This window comes from Haliotis cracherodii, unplaced genomic scaffold, assembly GCF_022045235.1.
Source record: "Haliotis cracherodii isolate W230 unplaced genomic scaffold, xgHalCrac1.p SCAF_2, whole genome shotgun sequence".
NCBI classification, from domain to species: domain Eukaryota; kingdom Metazoa; phylum Mollusca; class Gastropoda; order Lepetellida; family Haliotidae; genus Haliotis; species Haliotis cracherodii.
The window spans coordinates 26,818,994-26,834,985 of NW_027266275.1; the positions used below are offsets into that span (position 1 = coordinate 26,818,994).

General features: G+C 38.6%; 1 protein-coding gene across 16 annotated transcripts in view; it reads right to left on the reverse strand.

Annotated features, from left to right (window-relative positions):
• Positions 1 to 4,125: 4,125 nt before the first annotated feature.
• Positions 4,126 to 15,992, reverse strand: part of LOC139467906 (protein FAM13A-like) — a 95,498-nt gene continuing 83,631 nt past the window's right edge. For 10 of the 16 annotated variants that reach the window (XM_071249451.1, XM_071249455.1, XM_071249454.1 and 7 more), the window contains 14 exons: positions 14,826 to 14,906; positions 12,140 to 12,205; positions 11,782 to 11,889; positions 10,928 to 10,980; positions 10,775 to 10,833; positions 10,242 to 10,323; positions 8,726 to 8,904; positions 8,040 to 8,123; positions 7,733 to 7,816; positions 6,977 to 7,060; positions 6,294 to 6,514; positions 5,825 to 5,926; positions 5,657 to 5,711; positions 4,126 to 5,052 (listed from right to left, as the gene is read on the reverse strand). In XM_071249451.1, the coding sequence (XP_071105552.1) occupies positions 4,978 to 5,052; positions 5,657 to 5,711; positions 5,825 to 5,926; positions 6,294 to 6,514; positions 6,977 to 7,060; positions 7,733 to 7,816; positions 8,040 to 8,123; positions 8,726 to 8,904; positions 10,242 to 10,323; positions 10,775 to 10,833; positions 10,928 to 10,980; positions 11,782 to 11,889; positions 12,140 to 12,205; positions 14,826 to 14,906 (1,333 nt within the window). In that variant the 3' untranslated portion in view covers positions 4,126 to 4,977. The remainder of the gene's footprint in view (positions 5,053 to 5,656; positions 5,712 to 5,824; positions 5,927 to 6,293; positions 6,515 to 6,976; positions 7,061 to 7,732; positions 7,817 to 8,039; positions 8,124 to 8,725; positions 8,905 to 10,241; positions 10,324 to 10,774; positions 10,834 to 10,927; positions 10,981 to 11,781; positions 11,890 to 12,139; positions 12,206 to 14,825; positions 14,907 to 15,992) is intronic. The other 6 variants (XM_071249463.1, XM_071249460.1, XM_071249457.1 and 3 more) reach the window with 5 other exon arrangements.

Consider the following 15,992-nt stretch of genomic DNA (forward strand, 5'->3'; position numbering starts at 1 on the left):
ACTACCATTGCTATAAATAATCAACAGTAAAATATACATAAGGTTATTGATTGCATAACGCAAAGCTGGTACATTTAGTATCTTTGTCTACTCTGCATGCTCTCACAAAATTCTAATAATAGAATTATAAATCCAATTTCTTTTCCAGTCACCTATGAATATGCCACTTTGGGAGCAAAACAAGTGACATATTGATACAGATCTTGTTCAGCAGTGTTCAGGAAACTTTGGTGAACAACGGTGCTATAATAATGACGTGGGTAGCACTTTTTCAAAATAAAATAAAAACCACTGGGGTTTTTTAAGAGCAATTGGCCATGAACCATATTTCAAAATTGACCCTTTCTCTGGCAAATCTACCATCAACTGTTCAGTTTTCACATAAGCCACATGTCATTCAGTTACATTTCTCGTATCACAAGTGATAAAGATACAATTGAGTTTGGATACATTATATGATCCTTACTTATTTTCACAATGTTTCTAATTTCAATCTACTTCAAATAGGTCATCCTACAGCCCATTCTAAGAACCTGAGCCTGTTCAAGGTATCTGAAGAAACTATCAATAATATAAAGTCTACAAAATATCTCCATCATACAAAGGTTCTCAACAAACGAAGCTGTCTGGCATTAACAAACACAATTAGCTGCCTGGCATGTATATATAAGTATATCACATCCATCCACGTGGAAATATATACGCAAATTTACAATCTATATACATTGTTTCAAAATCAACAACTTTAATAATCAATAACTGTCATTTATGGGTCTTGAGGCGATAATACCTGATAAACACTGACTGTTAAGGGTTTCGTTAATTTGTTTAGATGAGCTGTTCTGAAAACAGTAATTGTTGTTTAGATCAGCCGTTTCTGTAAACATTAATTCATGTTTAGATGAGCTGTTCTGAAAACAGTAATTGTTGTTTAGATCAGCCGTTTCTGTAAACATTAACTCATGTTTAGATCAGTTGTTTCTGCAAACATTACCTCATGTTTAGATCAGCTGTTTCTGCAAACATTACCTCATGTTTAGATCAGCTGTTTCTGCAAACATTACCTCTTGTTTAGATCAGCTGTTTCTGCAAACATTACCTCATGTTTAGATAAGCTGTTTCTGCAAACATTACCTCATGTTTAGATCAGCTGTTTCTGCAAAGAGTAACCTGAGATGAAACTGTAAAACCCTTTGTGTAATATCAAGGTAATGTACAAACTACTTATTATGCAAGTTGTCCTGACCAGCACTGATAACATCATTAATAAATTTGAAGTATTGAGCCAAATACAGACACCTCTTCACCTCTATTGTATGACAGTTTTGCAGGTCAGCAGAGATGCAGGAAGCTCTGTTTGAATGAAGACTTTATTTTACCATAGCTCAAAATTAATAACAAAAAATAACACAATTATAGCAAGATTTTAACACATTTGTAAACCTGTAGCTGCAAATCCTATGTTACAAATCTGAAACGTGTGATGTCAACCCAAATATCTAACTGCACCATGGTCAAATAAGGTAGTCACTCACGCCATGTGCTGAGCTACACAATGATACTGTGACACACCAAAAGTACATAGCCCTCCTGCTGAACTATGATGTGGGAATAGGGAATGTTCTATTGTAAATAAACTTCTATCTGGGAATCCAAAAGGACGATACTTGGCCTCATCTGAAGGGAATGAGTGAGTGAGCTGGGTTTGACACCGCTTTGAACAGTATTTCAGTCATATCGTGGTGTGTCAGCTTGATTGAGAGGAAAGCCCAAAGTGATGCTAGTTGACATTCATCACTTTGGTGAAATCAACTGCATGGGTTTAGTGCTGACAATGCCAGAAGCCTAGTTTTCTGCCGCACATATTCAGCGCAGCTAATTGCCTATCTGAGCCAACTGGGCACCCATGCACCCTGGAAGAATGAGAGCAAAAGTTTCATCTCGATACTAAACCTTATTAATTAATAATTCCACTAAAAACATTTAGATCAGGAATCCTACTAACAACTAATAGTGGCCTTAGTTCATATGCAGCCATTCTGTTTTGGGGGCATGTGTTTCATCCTTTCACTATAAGCACAGCTGCATCCTTGAATGCCTGTCTACGTATGAGCATCTGTAATTCTGCAACAGAATTCCTTAGCTGTATCGTAACGTGGCAGTATTTGTGTGAAGCATGTTTGATTAGCAGCAAGCAGTGTCATGCATGGGGAGTCGGCACTGGGAAATACTCGAATGGTTTTGAAGGTAGTTTGTGCTGAAACATGCAGCATACACACAGTATACATGCTGTGTCTTTTGAAACCCTAGGGACCAACCATTTGATATTGGGGGCGGGTGGGGGGTAAAAGAGTTGGGATGGGATCATTTGAAAAAAATTATTCCAGAAATAATGGGGGAAAAATAAAGTGTTGGACATGATGGATATCCTGACCAATGTGAAAATATTTAAATTGTTCCTCCCTCCAACTCCCCATTCCCCCTCCTAAACGGTAGGTCCCCCATAAGCACCTATATTTTACACAAAATACACTTGGCTACACAAAGCTAAAAACACCATAAAGCAAAACTTAACATTCTCAAATATTCACAACCATTCAGAAATAAAGTAACATCTGACAGTAACAGAAATTATTAACAATTTCTTAAAATTATTGCCACAAAATCATCAGTGCCTCTGACATAAAACTATAGCAGGTTGATCTGATTTCAAACAGTGATCACATGATACCAAGTAATAGTTCCATGTATATGTTCAGTGCATCCCTAGATATTAAGACAATTACAAACTAAAACTCTCACCATACCCAAACTGATTTTTCACAGCCATATTCAATGGCTACAGCACATTTCTGCCAACTACAGTCAACTCTCATTGAACGGACCAAGCTAAGGTGTCTACTTATTCAGTATCTTAACCCACTGCTGGATTCCAACCTTATTCAACACAAACAATACGTCAAATAATCAATCACACAGCCATAAGGTGATTAACGGACTGAATATCTAATAATTGCAATTGCTATCAAAATGATCAAGATTTATTCATGAATGTTAGGTTCAAAACAATAATTCAGTCAAAATGTACATAGATCAAACTGGGATGGTCTCATTCATCTTAAGTTCGTCAGAGGGTTCCTGCAAGTGATCAACGGTTTCCCACCTAATTACTTTTACAACAATATTCTCTACAATTCAAATATTAAATTGTCTAAGATAAGTGTTTCCACATTTCCAGAATTTTTCCTTAATTGATTCTTGTGTCAAATGACAAAAAATATAGCAGGGCTAGAAATGTATAATTTAATGCTGTCCCGATTTGCCTACCTCACACTTCGATACAATACTGGAGTGGCAATAAGACACATTTTGCAATACAATTTGTGTATGAACTTCTCTATGTATGGTATGTTGCTGTCAACCAATTTGTTTTGAATTCAAATGACTGGTAACTTTAGCCTTGTTACAGTATTACAGGGATGTGTCTCCACCTGTTCCGAGTCCGGTATTCAGCTCCAAGTCAGCAGCAAATATCAGTAAATATTCCTAAATTGGAATACAAACACGCCAACTTAATGTTGATATAGTTCCATGAAATGTGACGGATGGGTTGAGTCAACTTGTATTTCTCTGATATCAGGACCAATAACGCGTAAGAGGCTTTCATGTTTAGGTCTACATAACTGGATGTAAGGTTCATATACAATGTTAAAAGACCTCTGAATTAAAGAAAATTAAACTTGAAAAATTCCAATTTGAAAGCAACAAGCAAAAAGACCAAATTTGCTCTGTTTCGAGTCCTAGATACATCTCTGCATTATGCAATCAGGGCTAACTTAGCGTTTTGTTCATGATGGCCTGAAAGGTAATGCTATCCCAACCAGTTATCAGACTGGATTAGTGAAAAACTTTGCAAATATTATTTTTGAAAATTTATACTGCCTTAAAACATGAAGTAGATGTATCTTGTATCTAGTAAACACACAATGCATTGATACATCTGTGAACAATTACACCCTGGGGATATTTTATTAATATTTATCCCTATTTTCTTTCTGGTCCACTTAATGAGAGTCAACTGTAATTCTTCAAAACATATTCGTCCTGACTAGTCAATGACTCACACATTTCCTCACTGTACAGGACTGTCAATACAGTGATACCCTGTTCATCCGGATGCTACTTTCCTGGTGAAACTGTCCAGATAACAAATTTCCATTTCAACAAATCATTGAAGTAATGTCCCTCTAATGATAAATAGTTATTCCACACAGTAACCATCCTGAAGCTGGGCATTCGGCTCTGGACTAACAAGGTGTCACTGTATAACCGGAGATTATCATAGAGAGTTTGTAAACCCTTTCCTTCTTTCCTTTACATTAACACTTCAAAAGCAAATTCAAAACTTTTCAGACATTGTTAATGAGCTATCACTCGGCTATGGCACTCAAAAAATACTGATTTGTCAGCTTTATATAAAATAGTTCAAACCATCCAGAGACTGTCATATCATAACAAACAAGAAGGACACTTCATCATCAGTCTCATACTCCACACTGGGTGGCCAGTAAACTCCAGCTTCCCAGCATGCTGCAACAGTCCTTTCTGTGCACTTGATCCCACACCATCACACACATCTTGTGTGACATCACAACCATGTTCATGTCATATCGCACTTTACACACAACAGTATGGCACTGCCGAAATCACATCCAACAGCTTTGATTTTAACAGACGAACAGAAACCACAAAATGTCAAAAATCTTGTTTGGGCTCTCCTGTTTCTGAAGACACATTAACACATATGAACAATCACAATCTGTCACCATGATGCCCGGAGACGACCAAGTCACATCCTCGTCCACACTGGTTACCTCCCTTGACTATCATCTCCAAGAAGGGAGCTGTGGTCTTGTGTTGTCCCATTCAAGTGGTTCTACCCTCAGTGCTGGTATTACGAGTACTTGGTGTTGTGTGTTAAACACGATCTGTAAACCCCTGGTGATGTTTTGTTAGCAGGGCTTCTAACAGACGTAACTTTGCTTTTATTTGCTGAAAAGGAAAACACTTGTAAGTTTTGCATTGATGTTTTTCTTCAAGATTATTGCTGCATTCAGACTTGGAAATTCACACAAGTCCACAAGCTGTGACTATTAAACTGTGCTTTAATTTTGGTAGAAATCGAAACTGAACAAAACTGACATAAAATGTAAATATAGTAAACATTTTTGTCTCAGTCAAGCAGGAAGAGCTACAAACTAAGAAGACTGGCAAATAAACTTCCATTAGTCTTCTGGAATAGTCTTGAAATGTAAAATTAAAAAATTCTGAGGCTTTACCAACATCATAACATGGCCGGTTAAGTGAAGCAGCCCAAAAGGTGTTTATTGTTGAGATTGCACTTGCCCTCAGATTAGAAAACAAATAACCATCTTCCTCCCCTTCCGTATAACAAGACATAGAGCCAAATGAATGCCGGATGTATCATGTATTTTACATACCATCTTATCACATCTGCATAAAACTGAACAAGTGGTCGACCGCATGTGCAACAACCCTTGATGTCAGGTCACGATGACACACATTTATGTACAGGTCGAATATTGCAACCACCCAATACTCATTAGTCGACATGATTGCAGATTGTCATACACACCTTATATTGGCTATATTCTCCTTGCATTGGTGATCTATCTTCCTTCTGCACTCTTCTGCAATAATAATAAATAAAGAATCAGTCAGAAAGTCAACCTGCATACTGATGAACTTATCGGTCCTTACGTCCTATGTATACAATCTTGTGCTATTTGCACAGACCACTTACCTCCCTTGCTGAGTAACAAAGTCCTCTTCGAATGTCCGCAACACTTTCCGTAATCTCTTTTTTTCCATTTTTGCTCTCTGAACTTCATCCTGCAATTCAGGTCTACAAAAAAACAATACACAGTGTATAGATCTCACATCTATAGAGAAGACCAATGTAGTATATATATCTTCCCATCAGCAAACACAGGTGACTGTTTGATTGGCATTCTAGAAGTTGAGTCAATGAGAAAACATACAACTGTATTGCATGTATTGCATGTAGATTCTTACACCTTCATTCAGCTGATGAACACAGTAAAGTTCACCAAAACACAGGCAGGATCGGATCTCTACACGAACCCACATTTTTTTTTGTTGAAGCTTGTCTGATTATTTCTTTGTTAAATCAGTTGAGGATTGGAAATTTAAGTCTTTTAGGAATGTTGTCCCTGAAAAAAATAATTATGTATGTCAAGTAACTTCCTTACATGGACAAGTCGTTGACATTGAAGTCTGTTGTTTGTGTGTCGTCTTCATCATCAGAGTCACTCTTTTTATTGGCAGTGGAGAGCTTGTTCTTGTTGTAGCCTCCGTGTCGACCCGTCTCCCGTAAGATGGAGAAGTCCCGTGTTACGGCAAACTCCATTGTTCCCAGGTCACCCATCTCATCCGAGTCAGGGCTCCCTGTTGGCACTCGAATAGCATTTCTCTGAAATGATAGAAATCTCCGCTTTGTTAATCATCAGAATATGGCTCATTGTCGTGAGAAGACTCAAAAACCAGCATTACACTCAGTGGCATACCAACCCTTTGGCTTTTATTCCAAAATAAACAATCTGAAGCAGTTTGTAGAACTGAACAACATGCTACCTATCCATTCCAATAATCAATAAATCACTCCTATTCTACAAGCAAACATAAGTGCAAACAATACATAAGACATAAATAATTTTAACAGATGATTGTGGGTTCGAATCCTGGTTCACTCATGTGCTAGGATTGTCAGCGCTATACCCTTGCTTGTGGGTTTTACCACTACTACTTCGGGCTTTCTTCCCACAGGAAGCTGACACGCCGTGATATAACTGGAACATTGTTCAAAGCGGCATCAAACCCAACTCACTATCTACTGCACGCCTTATGCACTCTAGCAGCAATGTGATGTACTTACAAACTTGGAGGTGGATGTTGTTGCTGCAGTAATCTGCATAGGCTGATCTTCAGGCACAGTCTCCAGGTCAATTGTATTGCGAGGCTGGAGGAGAAACACAGCATTACTTGCTACTCCCTAAATACATGGCACAACAATGACTGCATGTTTCATTGCGTTAATTAGACCTTCAGATTCCTGTGTTGTACTGCATGCTTTACTGACAGGAAATACTTCTAGGTGTATGGAGTAACATATAGATGGTAATTCCATCGGACCAGCTTTAACATCACCCCCTCCCATACAACACCAGTATCAGACTACTACTCACTAAAGTGGGCCTTACCTCCCATACAACACCAGTATCAGACTACTACTCACTGAAGTGGGCCTTACCCCCTATACAACACCAGTATCAGACTACTACTCACCAAAGTGGGCCTTATCCCCCATACAACACCAGTATCAGACTACTACTCACTGAAGTTGGCCTTACCTACTATACAACACCAGTATCAGACTACTACTCACTGAAGTGGGCCTTACCCCCTATACAACACCAGTATCAGACTACTACTCACCGAAGTGGGCCTTACCCCCTATACAACACCAGTATCAGACTACTACTCACTGAAGTGGGCCTTACCCCCTATACAACACCAGTATCAGACTACTACTCACTGAAGTGGGCCTTACCCCCTATACAACACCAGTATCAGACTACTACTCACTGAAGTGGGCCTTATCCCTATACAACACCAGTATCAGACTACTCACCGAAGTGGGCTTGGCGAGCAGCCTCTTGATGGATCTGTACCGGTCGTACAGGGGACGCATCAGATCTTTCTCAATTTTCGAACTCTGAAACAAAATATCAACGTTAGTATGTGAGAACAGGAAATGCAGATTTCAAACAACAGAGATCATTTGAAGGCATGGTACTTTGATGAAAGCATCCTTATAGTTTGTAACAATGTTTCAGGGATGCCTGATCTCTTCACGTTTTTTCAACTTCTATATGCATATTAAAGACTTGATTAGAGACCATTTGTTGTTAACAGTTGTATTGTTCTTGCAAACTCACCGGCCGACCATGAATGCTCTCAAAGTGAAGTAAGGCCTTCTGGACAGCCAGCTTTTCTTCCAGCACCTGCTCATAGCTCATCATCTGCAAAACCATTTATCATCATAATTCCCCTCATCACTTTTATACTGCTAATAATTATACACAATGACATAAGATAAACACTTGCTAAAGACGTCCATATAAACTAGTCATTTTCCTAAATCACATCTGTGCTTAATTTTATGGGGGCGGTGGGGTAGCCTAATGGTTAAGCATTCGCTTGTCACACCGAAGACCCAGGTTCAATTCCCCACATAGGTACAATGTGTGAAGCCATTAATTTTATGACAAAATAATTGTTTTTTTCTCACAACTAAAAGATATCTTGGCAACGTTTCAACGTTTGTTGAACATTTTACCTTTTTTTAGTGTGGTACTCAGGAAATTAAAGGCTTTAATGTCATAGAGGTAGGGTATTCGAAAGAATTATTTTATTTATGCTTATATTGTGGCTCATATCGAATATAGAAAACGAAATTGGGTTATCTAAAGTCATGTATTGTATTGTCTATGGCAGTAGTTATTTGACAACCCTTGCCTCTTTATATCGTATAACAGGACTGGTATCAGTGCTATCCTGGACATATATCAACCCTCAGATCAGTGTTACGCAGAAATTCAGTCTATAACACAGATTGACTCACAGAGATCTCCCGAGGTCGCTTCATCTCACGCCTCTTCTCTTGCAGATTTTTCAGGATGACATCAAGGGTGTCTTCTATCGATGGGGGCATCGTTGGAATAATGTCGCTACGTTCCCCGGATGAGGATGCCCCACTACCATGGCGACTTCGACTTCCCATCTCAGCCTCTTCTTTCAATTCTGCAAATAAAAACGTACCATAGGAATCAATTCTATATCAAAAGAATAACACTGATCTCATAGACTAGCGCATAGTATCCTCAGATACCAGAACTATTCACTTGTTTCATAGAATGGTCTTACACAGGAGCTCATTTAGTATTTTATTTATTACTATTATTTTTTTAATTTCCCTATCGTGTGTGAACAGGCAGACATCTATGTGATCCACAGCTTACTTTAATTAAGTTTAACAGAATAATATTTCATACACGTCACAGGTTGATACAGCCCACCTTTGGAATTCCCACACTTTAACATAGACTTACGACTGTCATTACATTATGGTTGCCCTGTGGAACAGGGCCCTGCCCTACAGGTTTACAATCAAGTCACAATGCCCTATGACGAAATTTGTGGAATTTTGTAGCAAGATCCACCGGCGAAATAATGCAATGTAACGTCAGCCTAGTAACAGGGTTGCAGCGGTCATCAAGATCTATCATGTCTACACGAAATGTCACTGAAAAAGCCCAGGGATGTTGGGAGTCTCAAAATGTTAGAGAAGCTTGTTCCCGCAGTACAAAAGCACATACTTTGGTATTACACAATGTGTAATAGAGCTGTACGTTTGTTAAACGGTTGATCTCTTCACGGGAAGTAATAAATAATCATCTTGCACATTGGTTCAAATGGATTACCGTATTCAACGTAATAAGCGCCCATGGCGATATTTGCTAATATATTGGCTATTGAACAATCCCAATTAGCACCCCTTCCGATTGATCAATGTACACAAGACTCATTTATATACATGTATAATATGCACTCGTGTGTTATATGAACCCTTAATTATGGGCAATTAAATTCTAGAAAATATATCTGTCGTGTATAATATGCACAGGCTTTTCTTTTGTATGTCATCATTAACCACAAAATTTACGATCTTTCAAAACTGTTTTTTTTCTCATCAAATAATATTCTAATAAGGGCTCCCTATTCCTAATTTTGAGAGCGCCCTGGGCGCTTATTACGTTGAATATGGTATACCATGTCAAGACTCAGTGTGTGATGCTGAGCCCCACTTCTCCAAGCAATTGTAGGGCTACAACTCCCATAAGACTATTTTTGGGTATGGTAGTGACGACAGATGTAGCCCAGGCATTTTATCAGCCATTTGAAATGTGAAGAATTGCTCCACCATTGCTAAGGGAGACTGTTACATAGTAGGATCTTGTTCATGTTTCATAACGACATGGAACATTTCCATTAATGTCAGCACATATAACAGCTTCGTTGCAGCATGATCATCACATACAACTTATAAGGTGTAAATGTTAAAGAGTGTGTGTGCGTACTTTTCAGTTCCTTCCTGGCACGTGACAACTCTGTCATGTATTTCTTAATCTCCGTGTGGGCGGCTTTGTCATGGTGAGATGGCTGAAATAGCAATATACAGTCTAATGACATGATCAATTATTTGTTACATTTTCATATAAATTGTTTACTAAAGTGAGCAGCAGGCATTTTATTATTCTAATTTTATGTTTCTCTTCAGCGACCATTAAAAGATGTTGTCAGGCATACACAGAAGCAAGAAGCAAAACATCTTCACAGCTGGCAACATGAAGTAACGCTAGATGTCTGTGAAAATCCCAGTTAGAAATTAGGTTTTCATTTCGCTAGTCCAGAAAAGTGATCCCTAACAGAGTAATGGTAAAAATGGTTGTCCATCAGGAAATGTCACTTGTCCTTCCTAAATTATACCAGTCTCGGACAAGCAGATTTGTGTTCCTGTGAAAAAGGTGGGCATAAATGATTGTCGACACCTTAATGCTTTTGCAGTTTGTATTTATCTATAATAACGAAGGTAAAATGGACAACATCTCACCCTGTAGCCATGCTCCTTCTCAAAGTTCTCGTCAAATATTTTGATTCTCTTCTTCAACACTGAAATAAACAAACAAATACATTGAAAACAGGGTATCATCTGATAACTGACAAAAACATAAATATTTAAAATTTCTTGGTCTGCACTACTTACATTGTATTCTTTTTGTAAGTTGTCTGAGCTTCTGACTGGATTCATCATCAGGTCTGCAATAAATTACATCCCAAATCAACAATCATATTTCATTCACACCTGTCTGTCAAATTCTATTTGTAGGTTTGTTTGTTGTTTAACACATGATGGCAGTCTGAAAATAATCGAGTCCAGACCAGACATTCCAGTGTTTGACATCATGAGCATCAATCTAGCTCATGAGATGCCATGCCACCTGGACGCCCCACTCAGACATAAATGCAGAGCACCAGGCAGTGAAACAACCGACCCTTCTCTCTCCTCTACCCACTGGAACGTGGAGGCGGTGCCAGGCAAACCAGGTTGGCAACACTCCGTGTGGTCAGTCATACATTGCGATCATAGGATCAATCTGGTCAGCTGAACTGCTGAACTAACTTAAGAAACATTGGTGTGAACACCACGTGTTGGATAGTTGGGAGATACCTTTCCATTGATCAGGATGCCGTTGTACAAAACAACCTTAGTGCTACGACTGTCGTAAGTCTATGTTAAGGTATGGGAGTTACGATCACCTTAGCGCTAAGATGACTATGTACAATGGCACCCAGGGACTGTAGCGGAGTGTGACAAGGTGCACATGGTTATGTTAACACATCAGGTTATGTTTTTTGTCAAGTTTGTTTATCTAGAAACAAGCATAGTGGCTGGTGTATTCTGCCCATTCTCTTTCCACAGATACCTCAGACAAGTAACTGTGGGATAAGCCACCCCTGTGGATAGTGTAATAGCACTTCATTCAAAGTATTTTTATTCATACTACAGTTTTAAACACAGTATATTTGTTTATTCTAAGTGATGTCTAAATTGCGTACCGTTGCCAGTGGCTGAAGGGATGGTGTAAATCCCGCTGGGGAACCCTGAAGGTAGCAGAAGTATCGTCAGTACCCATGGTCCCTAGTTTGGTGACCTTACTTTGGCTGCTGGCGATCCAAAACCCATTTTTTATATTGTTGAAAGATATTTTCTTCTTTTAAATGTGATCAGCTAGTTTAAAAATTGAAACTGTGATAATCTAGTTATTTTACTGTCCATCAATGACAGGTTTTTATTCAATCTAAATATATGTCTTATCAATGAATAATTCTGTGTCGTCACAATGTGGCTGAAATATTGCCAATGTGAGGTTAAATTTTAACACACTCACTCACTCACTCAGGACAGGTAACATACCCGTGTTTCTTGTACTGATCCTGCTCCACCGGGGGGGAAGGGGGAATGTCCGTGTTGACGGCCACACTGGAACAATACAGAGAAACATTGTACAAAGTACATCGGGAGGAAACAAATTATACCTAACAATTCAAATTTAATATGGAAGTACCATGAACAACGTGAAAATAGAATATTCTCCCTATCAAAGTGATGATATCAAAAACCTCTATTTGCGTGAAAACTTTTTTCATTTAAAAACTTATACTTTTGTCTAAACATTGTGACATGTTGTACATAAGCTATGATATGTTCCATTATTCAACCACAAACTACCACCACACCACCCTGGCACAAACCATCCACCAGTGAAGCAACCCTGTACATGCAGCGGATCGAGCTAGGAGCCAGCTCAGTGTATACATCTTACCAATGTGCACACAGAAACATGTCAACATGCATGGCTTCTATCATCACAACTTCTTCCAACACATTCTTTTCACGACAATGCCATTATCAGTATCTTTACAGTCTTTTGGTATAAGAAAGTCCAAAATAATGGTAAAATTCCTAACTTGTACAAAGGAATACTCATTACATAATTCTGAAATTCTTAATTTTCGGTATAAAAATGATTATACAATTCTGATCCTCCTAAACTTTGGAATAAGAATATTCATTATGTAATTCTGAAATTTGGTACAAACATGATCACATAATTCTGAAATTCTTCGTTCTCGGTATAAGTATGCTTATTATGCAATTCTGAAATAACAATTTTTGGGTACAAAAGTTCTCATTATAAAATTAGAAAATTCCTCATTTTCTTGCCAATTAACACTCTAGGTTTTTTTTGCCTTACCTCAAACCACTTCGGCTCTATCTATACATGTTGTCAAGCGCAAATGACAGACTAGTGTTAGAACCTTGTATCACTGCTATACAGTATGAAACTAGAAGCTTGATCATAAAGCACATTTCATCAACGTCCATATTAAACTAAGGTAGTAGGACAGCCAAACAAGACAAAGGACCAGGGCCTGACACTGCAAGTGAACCCTCATCCATACAGGCAGTGTCTAGATCACATGCATTACAGGGTGGAGGTGAGGGTACCAACATGCCAAGGGGATCAACTTCAGTTTCCACGCTGTAGAGCTTCCAAACAGATGCAGCTTTCATGAAGTTTGTTTGTTTGTTTGTTGTTTTACGCCGCACTCAGCACTATTCCAGCTTTATGACCGTGGTCTGTAAATAATCAAGTCTGGACCAGACAATCCAGTGATTGATATCATGAGCATCAATTCACGCAATTGAGATCTGATGATATGCATCAACCGAGTCAGTGAGCCTGACCACCCGATCCCGTTATAGTCGCCTCTTACGACAAGCATAGTCACCTTTTACGGCAAGCATGGGTTGCTGAAGACCTATTCTACTGAACTGCTTTCGACACTGATGTTTTTCAATACATTTTCAAATAACATGTATTTTTAAGAAAATACATCCTATAACACTACATAAATTCAAAAATACATAAAATTGTTGGGCCATGATTTGGTACCAAATCTACCATTATAAATGACCCTGATCGCGATACTGTTTTAAAGACAACTGCAGATAAAGCTTGTTTATTTGTAAATTGAGATGTAGTAAGTACATTTTAGAAGCAAGTCAAGCAAGAGAACCAATGTACTACGCCACTCACAAATCCTACACCATAGAAATGTCACACCATCATATGCATTGAGCTGCTAGCTTACAAGCTGGCCACTAGTTCACTCATACTAAGTACTGGTCACAGGAAGAACCTTCCATTTCGGGTAAAAGCATTTAAATATGCGAAAAAGTCACTCATCGGAAGAAGGTTGTCAAACAAGGGTATCAAGTGCTGAATAGTGTCAGAGCTTTTAAATAACAAAACACTCAGTAATATTATTAGTTAAACCACACAATGAAATTCAACGTAAGTGTAGCACAGTGCTAATTGTTACTTGCAAATGCTGTGCAATAACTACATGTCTATAATGAGCTACATCATACCCATTATTGCATTCTACATCCAGCCTGAACAAGATGTGATAATTAACCAATCAGATATGACAAGCCTAATATATAAACCAGTCAGATGTGTCAATGTGAGAGTATTGACCAATCAGAGGTGAAGAGGCAGTACAGGTGCTAAAGACAAAGCAAGTAGGAGAGGTAGTGTTGGGAGGGCAGTACAGCACAAACTGACCACTTCAACATTTGTACTTGTGTAAGCCTGCAAAAACTAACAAGTCTACAAACTACAAAAATCTCTTTCACACTTGTTTTCTAATCATACCACAGTGATAAGTGTGTCTGTTCATTGTTTCTTGAAGGAAAACTTGTTTCCAGTAGAAGGAAAACTTGTTTCCAGCAAAATAAAGTCAATCTAAATATCTTGTATAATAATATTTTTTTATATACTTTGTTTTGAATTTTGATGAAATTGTTACATACGAAAGTGTGTTCTATGCTAAGATTTAAGGCTAACATAAAAAATCTGAAGCATCACTACTATTAATAGCCTAAAATAGATAACAATCCACTTGAATTTCTGTTACACAAGTTTGAAGACTACATTGAAAATTGTTCGATGAGGCCATAAAATCCTAATAAATGCTCTACATTACTAAGAGTGAAGTGGTCAGCTGTCCACTCCACCTGAGTCAGTGATCACCTCTCGTCCGGGAAGGACATTCTGGCGCTGGGAGAAGGAGGCGCTTCGTTTTTAGCGTCCTCTTCGTCGCTAGATGCCCAGCTGTGCAATCATAGAAGAGTATGGAATACACAGGTCTCTAGCTACAGTAGTGAAACATGGGTTAGCTGGTGCTTGATGGTACAACAGGGGTCAGTGAGGACAGATTAGACAACAGGTCAACTTCTTTTTCTTTCATAATCAACATTTTGGTACAGATACCAGTAACTTTATCAAGCAATTGCTGGCATCTGGACTGAAACTTCACATTGAAAGAATATAGAAGTTGAAACCCATAAGTAAACCATCTTCACTGTTACACAGCTTCTTGAATGCCACAAAGATGTCAGTAGTTACACAGTAGACACGGTAGGCTAACATTTAGTCCAGAAATAGAGTTAAAAATAAATATCTACAATATACAAATTCAAATCAAAATGGAGGTCAGGAGCCGAGGCAATCCAGACTTGCCAAATCATTCTAGACTTTGGAATATATTCTTTAGGTTCTAGGGTACAGACTAGTTCTTGGGTATGGGGTACAGACTAGCTCAAGGGCATGGGATACAGACTTATTCTAGTGCCAGTAGTACAGACTTATTCTAGGGTTTAGGGCACAGACTTATTCTAGGGTCTGGGGTACAGACTTATTCTAGGGTCTGGGGTACAGACTAGTTATAGGGTCTGGGGTACAGGCTTTATCTGTAAACTTTATCTGTAAACATAGTGTAGGGTGTTGGCAAACATAGAAAGATATCACTCAAAAATTCAATTCATAAATACTGAAAAATACAAAAAAATGATGAATCAGGGGGACACCAGAAATGGGCTTCACACATTGTACCCATGTTGGGAATCAAACCCGGGTCTTCGGCGTGTCGAGCGAACGCTTTAACCACTAGGCTACCCGACCGCCCCTCACTAGTATGAACTTTCGATGGCTACGATTCCACCTGTACACAAAGATGTTCGGCTGTGAAGTCATAGTTCGAAATAAGCACCTGCCCGTTGGCCTGTGGTAGGTACATCTCGTGTCTGGCACGTAGTTTCAAATTTGTATGGGGCCTTATGGCCTGCAGTAAATTTATATGTCGATTTATTTGTCCCAGTTTGCCTAAATGAAGGTCTGAAGAATTTAGTCATAGCCTGC